Genomic DNA, 7,920 nt, shown 5'->3' with positions numbered 1-7,920 from the left:
GGGGGGGGGCCTATGTGTAACGAAGGGGCTGCAGATCAAAATTTGATACCGCGATCCATTCATTCATTCAATCGTATTTATTGAGCGCTTACTGTGTGCAGAGCACTGCACTAGACGCTTGGGAAGTACAAGTTGGCAACATATAGAGACGGTCCCTACCCAACAGTGGGCTCACAGTCTGGAAGTGGGGTGGGGGGGAGTCTAGAAGGGGGGTTTCTAAAAGAGACTAAAACCTCTTACCTTTAAAGCTGGAAGTAAAAATGTTAGATCCAGGGCTTATTGTTAAGTGTCAAATAATCCACGGAAATTATTGATAAAAGGGGCAAACCCAGGTGCGCACTCGCCCCAGAAGAGGGGGACGCCCTACCATCTCCTGGAGGAGACAGCAAAAAGAAAGACGGGTGGGTGGAATCCGGGGGAAACCTGCAATTTACCTGATGAATGAGACCTCCTAAGGCTGTTTCCAATGGCGCGCTCAGCCTAAACTGAGGGATGAAGGCCCAGAGTCCGCTCATGCGTGAAGGGGGTGGTAGTGTTGAGGGGCTTCCATCGAAAAACCACGGCGACACTATGCAAGTCCAGAAGACGATGAATTTGCACTCATCGCCGCCACGTCCTGCTGATCGACCCCGTCCTAACGGCAGCCTAAAGGTGTCCTGGTTCCTAGCGGCCGGAGGACGCTGCCTTCTCTGCCTTCTTCCTACTTACATCCTAAAATAAAACGCCTTCACCACCGACACCTTCTACAGGGCAGAGAACCTCCCGGCCCCACAAGCCTCTGGTACCTTAAAAAGGTCCCCACTTAGTCCCCACTTAGAGGCACCTGTTTAAGGGCTGCACTGCAGGACGAAACACCTGTGCGCAGGATCCGTGTCGGCTCTTTCCCTTGAGGTCCGTAAAGAACCCTGCTCCGTGGGAGTTCTTCGTGGAGGTGGTGATTGTGGCGATGACGGACACGACGACGGTTTGTTTTCCAACTGATTGCCGCTCGTTTATCTTTAATAACATAAATGTGCCAAGCCTCCGTCCCCCATCTCCCCATGCTCAGCTCGCAGTCTCCGGGTGAGGTGAGCCCAGGCAGGGGGCGGAAAACAGGCAAGCAGGAGCGCATGGGGTGGCAGGAGGCAGGGGGAACTTCGTCTCGCCTCTGTCAGAAACTTTGTCACTGCTCTTCCCCTCCCCACCCCATCTCTCCACGGACTAGGACAACAAGAAGACAAAAGATCAGTAGACTGCCGTGGCAAAAGGAGGGAAATTGCGGGGTCCTCGCCATACCAGATCGATCGGTCGATTGATCTACTTATCTATCTATCTATCATCTATCCAATAGCATTTGTTGAGCACGTGCTCTGAACAGAGCACTATCCTAAGCGTTTAGGAGAGAACAATAGAGTTAGTGAATACGACCCCCGCCTTACAATCTAGCGGGGAAGGCAGACACTAAAATACATTACGGGTAAAAGAGACAAGAAAGTGTAACGATATAAAGACAAGTGCTACTCAAAGAGGAGACGGGTGAATGCCCAAGCGCTTCCATGACACAGAAGGGCTGAAGCTGCCGTAGGCGGAGAAATAGGGCACCGAGATGAAAGATTAAGCAAGGAAGACCTTCAGGAGGAAGTGTGATTTCAGGGACATTCTAATTTTGGACCATTTGCTTGACGATATTCTTCACTAGCTGATAAACCAGGACCGTGGCTACGATCTTATTGTTCATTCATTCATTCAATCGTATCTATTGAGAGCTTAGTGTGTGCAGCGTACTAAGCGCTTGGAAAGTACAATTTGGCAACATATACAGACGGTCCCTACACAACATCGGGCTCACTTACCACTAATGGAGAGCCATGGGACGTTTCATTAATTCGCAATTAATTCACAATTTTGATATTTCACTTTTCTTCTTAAAAAAAGGTGATGACGGTAGCATCTTTGAGATTCCATGGCCTCCATAGAGGTTACTGGCTGCGGTGTCATTGTGAACCCGTTGTTGGGTAGGGACTGTCTTTATTTGTTGCCGATTTATACTTCCCAAGCGCTTAGTACAGTGCTCTGCACAGTAAGCTCTCACTCAATACGATGGAATGAATGAATGAAATGGTGTCGGAGCCTCGAGGAGCCTGAAATTCTGCTCCTCTACCCACAGTGCCTTACAGATATTTGTTGGACCATGCCTAATTCGCATTTATGTATTCTTTTCCAGAGCTCTGTACAGTGTTCTACACCCAGTTAGCACTTAATAAATACTATGGCCACTGTTACTACTCCTCCCTCCTCGGCTCCAGAGCGGTTTACACCCCGTTTGGTGGTTTGCGGGCGTGGAACACTAGGGGAGTCGCCCGAGAATGTGTCACCCCGAGCTAACGTTGGCTCGGTCCCCGCAAGTCCCCGCCTTAAAACTCGGCTCTCTCCCAGATTCTCCGGGCCAGCAAGAGGGATGCCGGCCAGGAGCGATGCGACAGGACAGTTGGGCAGAGTTCAGAAGTGGGATGGAAGTACTGGTGGGGGTAGTGATGTTGACTAGGATCATGAAGCTTCCGCCGCCTTCCCCCTCCCCCACCCCCGCCTCCGCTCTTCACCTAGTAGCTGCCCAATAAATCCTGGAGCAGGGAAGGGGAAAATCAATCATATTTATTGAGTACTTACTGTGTTCAGAGCACTGCACTAAGCGTTTGGGAAAGAACAATATAACAGAGTTGGTAGACTCGTTCCCTGCCTACAGCGAGCTCACAGTCTAGAGGAGGAGACAGACATTACTACAAGTCAATAAACTATGGATTTGAACCTAAGTGCTGTGGGACTCAAGGAGGGAGAGATAAAGGGAGAAAATCCAAGTGCAAGGGGGATGAAGAAGGGAGTGGGAGAAGAGGAAATGAGGGCTTAGTCAGGGAAGGCCTCTTGGAGGAGATGTGGCATCAGTTAGGTTTTGAAAGGGGGGAGAGTAATTGTCCTTCGGATATGAGGAGGGAGGACGTCCCCGGCCAGAGGCTGGATCATCATCATCAATCGTATTTATTGAGCGCTTACTATGTGCAGAGCACTGTACTAAGCGCTTGGGAAGTACAAATTGGCAAAATATAGAGACAGTCCCTACCCAACAGTGGGCTCACAGTCTAAAAGATGTGGGCTAGAGGTCGGCAGTGAGACACGAGATGGAAGTAGAGTGAGAACGTTAGCTTCAGAGGAGTGAAGTGTGCCTGCTGGATTGTGGTAGGAGAGTGGTGAGGTGAGGTAGGAGGCGGCGAGGTGATTGAGTGCGTTAAAGCCAATGATGAGGAGTTTCTGTTTCAAGTGGATGGACAGCTGCCGGAGGTTCTTGAGGAGGGGGGAAATGTGGACTGGATGTGTTTGTACAAAATGATCCGGGCAGCAGAGTGAAGTATGGTCTAGAGTGGGGAGAGACAGGAGGCTGGGAAGTCAGCGAGAAGGCTGATAGAATAATCAAGGCGGGACAGAGTAAGTGCTTGGATTAAGAAAGTAGCCGTTATGATGGAGAGGAAAGGGCCTATTTTAGCAATGTTGTGAAGATGGAACCGACAGGATTTAGTGGTTTAGAAAAACGAAGGGAGAGCCGCAAAGGCCTCGGTCAGGGGCTGCAACTCTAGAAAGTTCCGAAAAATGTTTTCGTTCTGAAGGTCCGTAAGACTTGGAGAGCGGGTTAGCTCCCGTGAACACGCGGCGACGGGCAGGGCGTTGGCCCACGGCGAGTTCGCGCCCCGGAGGGTGGGGATGGACAAAGATTCCAGGGTTGTCACCTGCGCCCCCGGGGGATCGGGGGTCCGGATCTGAGGCCATATATAGGCTGAACAGGGCAGGGTCCCGGCAGAGTGTTCTCTTGGCCCATGTCTGCAAGTCGGAAAGGAAGGGACATGGATCCAGAGCTTCCCCCAGTAAGTGCCGCTGGGGGCGGGAGCAGGGGACTGGCCGGGGCCGGGGCGGGAGCGGGGACACTGGACGGGATTCTCCCTGCTGGAGACTTGGGCCGGGATCCAGCGGTAGGGGAGACACCTCAAGGGGATGGAGCGGGCCCGGGACGTGGGACCACAGGCAGCCTGGTCCCGCTCTGAGAGGGAACCGAGGGGAGGAGAATGGGAGGCGGGCGGGGAGAGCGAGTCTGCGACTGCCCGGCATCCACCAAAGTGACTCACGCCAGTTGGCTCAGCACCAATGGCGCGGGAGACGGGCGAGGAGATCTGTCGTGGGTTTCAGACCTCGTGGTCAGACCTAACAAAGGTGGGTTAGGGCAGTCCTTCACTCCCTGCCTCCTCTCCATCCACACCAGAATCCTTGCCCCAAGTTCACCTCCAGCCTAACGGCCTTGCCTGCCTCTCTCTCCAGACAGCTCCGTCTTCATTGGATTTCAAAATCCCCGAATGGGACGATCAAGTGGATTTTGACATCCAAGAGGACTTTATGAAAGATGAAGTGCTTCGCAATGTCTTCGAGGAATTACTGGGCCAAGCTGCCCCCCTGAATGAAGAGGAGCAACTGCTGCAGCAGGAGCAACTGCAAGAGCAGCAGGAACAACAACTTCAGGAGCTGCAGCAAGAACTGCAGGAGCAACAGCAAGAACTGCAGGAGCGACAGCAGCAATTGCAGGAGCGGCACCACCAACAAAGGCAGGGCCAGGAACTACCACTGCAGGAGCACCAGCAGGGCCGGCAGCAACAGCAGGGCCAGCAACTCCTGCAGGGCCAGCAACTTCCACCGCAGGAACAACAGCAGGGCCGGCAGCAACTGAAGGGGCAACAAATACCACTGCAGGGGCAGCAGCGACTCCCACTGCAGGAACAACAGCAACAACGGCAGGACCAGCAATTCCTGCAGGGCCAGCAACTCCCACTGCAGGAACAACAGCAACAATTGCAGGACCAGCAATTTCTGCAGGGCCAGCAACTCCCACTGCAGGAACAACAACAACAACAGCAGGACCATCAACTCCTGCAGGGACAGCAATTCCTGCAGGACCAGCAACTGCCACTGCAGGGGCAGCAGCAACTACCACTGCAGGGGCAGCAACTCCCACTGCAGAAGCAACAACAACAGCAGCAGGACCAGCAATTCCTGCAGAGACAGCAATTCCTGCAGGGGCAACAGCAAATGCCACTGCAGGGGCAGCAACAACTACCACTGCAGAGGCGGCAGCAACTGCACCAGTCACCGCAGCAGGAGATGTGTCCAGCCTCCCTTGGTAAGACAGCTCTTAGGTAGGACAGGTAGGGCAACGGGTGGCTGCCTGGAAAGGACAGGGGTCCAGACTAGATAGGTCCCTCAGAAAAGTCAGTGACATCTTCCTTGTTTTTGGTCTCACAGAGCTCACCCGGTCACCCCATCGGGCGATGACAATCGCTCAGATAGAGCCAGAGGAGGAGGAGAAGGAAAGCGAAGAAAAGGACAGACCCAATGTGGCAGCAGAGAGGAAAGACAAGAGGAAACGGATCAAGTTTTGCAGAGAGCAGCTAGAAGTCCTGTGGAAACACTTCAGAAGGAATGAATACGTCACCCCCAGCCAAGTCCGAAACTTGATGAGCCAGCTGGGAATGACCGAGAAACAGGTTTGCTTGGGAATCGCCCATGGGGAGGGTGACGGGATGGCCCCCCACCTCTCCCACCACTCTCTCATCTCTCTCTTTTGTAAACTTTTTATTTTACGCCCCGCTTCTGGACACAGATAGGTCATCCATCCCCTCCTTGGATTTGGAAATGTGGATTTGAATAGGCCTTTTCTAGTACACCCAAGAAATTCACGACCAAGGAGCCTGTACTTTTCACTTGACATTACTGATCGCACACCAGTTCTTGCTTCTCGCTAGCTCTGTATTTGATGCCAGGGTTTAGGCCAGTGTCAGGGTTCCTGGGAAATAGGGCGGACCCCATCTTTGCGGCAGTCCTTCGGTGGAGCGGTGTCCGCCGAGGAACTCCCGCGAAGACATTTGCTGTGGGGGACAGTGGACAATGGCAGTTTCCCTGGACCGCGATGGTGTCACAAAGAGCCGCGTCCTTCCCCGAGGTGAGTGTGGGGGACGAACGCCTTCCCCTCCACCACCCACACACATCCCGGAGCCCCAAGGGCCCCAAGAGCCTCGTTTTAAATCTGGGAATCATTTCCAATGTTGCCATGGGTGCAGGCATGGTTTGCATGTGGACTGACCAGAGACTCAGGAAATGCCAAGAGAGTGTCAGAGCCGGGGAGGGCCTTCGGGTGGGGGCTGGTGGCGGGGGGAAGGGGAAGTGAGTGGGTGGCCATAACTTCCTCCAGGCAAAGAGCATGAGGCCCAGACAGACAAAGGACAGTAATCTCATTTCTATCTGCTTCCCCTACAGATCAGAGACTGGTTCAGCAATCAGCGTGTGAAAAAGAAAAAGCAACGTGGAAAGCTGATGAAGCAGGTGGTAAGTACGGGGCTCAAACCATTCTGGGCCGAAACGCCAAAGCGTCATGCCCTGAAAGTCTATTTGGGATACGTTGCCTTCCTCCGCATATATATTTGACAATGTTGGGACTTGGGGATGTCTCTTTTGGAAGGGAGTCTGTGGGAGACCTCCTTGTGTGATGAGAATAAAATCAGAAGTCAGGGAGCAGGGCATGCGATTCGGTGTTCATGACTGCAGGTGGATACGAACTATTTTCTCACTCTCTCTCTCTCTCTCTTTCTCATAGGGTGGACCTCACTCAGGGCCTGCCACAGCCTGGTATCCCACATCCAGACCACCTCATCCTGAAGCTGCAGTTCCTGCAATGCCCCAGGCTACCTACAGTCACGCACCCTACCAGCCATTGCTGGCACCTTCCTGGCCCTGGCGTCCCTCCTACCACCCCTCGTATCCTGTGCCATTGGCCAGAGACCCCTACTGCCCAATGCTGATGACCCCACACCTCAAAGAGGATCCCCCAAGCCTTCCCGCTGTTACCCCACCTTACCAGGGCTACTCAGCTCCCTCCCTGGGAGGCTTTTAAGTCCTAGGAAGAGCAGAATGTGAAAAGTAACTAAACTGGACCAGATCACGCATGTTCCTCTCCTGCCATGGAGAGTTATCTTCTGATTATACTTCTGATTGGCCCCCTGGAAGTGTCCTGGGGCAAACAAGCATCAATAAAGAGTGACATGACTTTTTCCCGGGTTTTGCGTTCATTTGTATCCATCGTGACTGCAGTTTCTAGGGGCTCGCTGCACATGTCAGGCCTGCCGGGAGATTACATAATCATCACCACCACCACCATCATCATCATCATCACTGCAGCAGATCCACCCCAGGCAGAAAGGACTGTTGTGGCCAAAGATGAAGGTCTCACGGAGTAGCCCTTTAACTCAACCTGTTCAAATATTCCAGGGGATGATGAGGGGGGACTGCCTGGGGAACACCAGGAGGCTTCTGGACCCCCAGAAACCTTTACAGGGAAATACAGCCCAATGGCAGGTGCAAATTCTGGGGCTGGAGAGAAACGGGAGGCTTGGTAGGAAAGCAGGTCAGGGGGACTCAGCCTGGATGACTGGGCACAGGGGGACCAGAGTGAAGGGGCGGTCCTGTCAAAAGGTGGATCCTGCAGCCACAGTGATGCGAAAACATTGCTGCGGGGTCACTGATGTAGCTAGGCTGTCCCCTGACATCCTATACCCATTTTCCACCATTCCCTGGAATGTCACAGGGGCTGCTGCTGTTGAAATTTTTAAGGGGGTAAATATTAGTGAACGGTTTGTAACCCAAATGTACCAGAGTGATCTGTGTGGGTGGAAACCAGCAAGGCCATGGCCTCATTCATTCAGTTCATTCAGTCGTATTTATTGAATGCTTACTGTGTGCAGAGCACTGTACTAAGTGCCTGGGAAGTACAAAGCAGCATATAGAGACGGTCCCTACACAGCAATGGGCTCACAGTCTAGAAGGGGGAGACAGAGAACAAAACAAAACATGTAGACA

At 52.9% G+C, this 7,920-nt stretch overlaps 1 protein-coding gene across 1 annotated transcript; it reads left to right on the top strand.

The window, feature by feature from the left end:
• The first annotated feature begins 911 nt into the window (after nucleotides 1-911).
• On the top strand, nucleotides 912-7,092 carry LOC119946627 (putative uncharacterized protein DDB_G0271606). The gene is made up of 5 exons (XM_038768050.1): nucleotides 912-964; nucleotides 4,339-5,191; nucleotides 5,314-5,555; nucleotides 6,325-6,393; nucleotides 6,662-7,092. Exons 1-5 carry the CDS (start codon nucleotides 947-949, stop codon nucleotides 6,956-6,958), a joined length of 1,479 nt encoding a protein of 492 aa, XP_038623978.1. The 5' UTR covers nucleotides 912-946; the 3' UTR covers nucleotides 6,959-7,092.
• The last annotated feature ends 828 nt before the right edge of the window (nucleotides 7,093-7,920 follow it).

Source organism: Tachyglossus aculeatus, chromosome 27 (genome assembly GCF_015852505.1).
Source record: "Tachyglossus aculeatus isolate mTacAcu1 chromosome 27, mTacAcu1.pri, whole genome shotgun sequence".
Taxonomy (NCBI): Eukaryota; Metazoa; Chordata; class Mammalia; order Monotremata; family Tachyglossidae; genus Tachyglossus; species Tachyglossus aculeatus.
The sequence above is the reverse complement of the archived record's forward strand: the minus strand, read 5'-3'. Positions and strand labels throughout refer to the sequence as shown.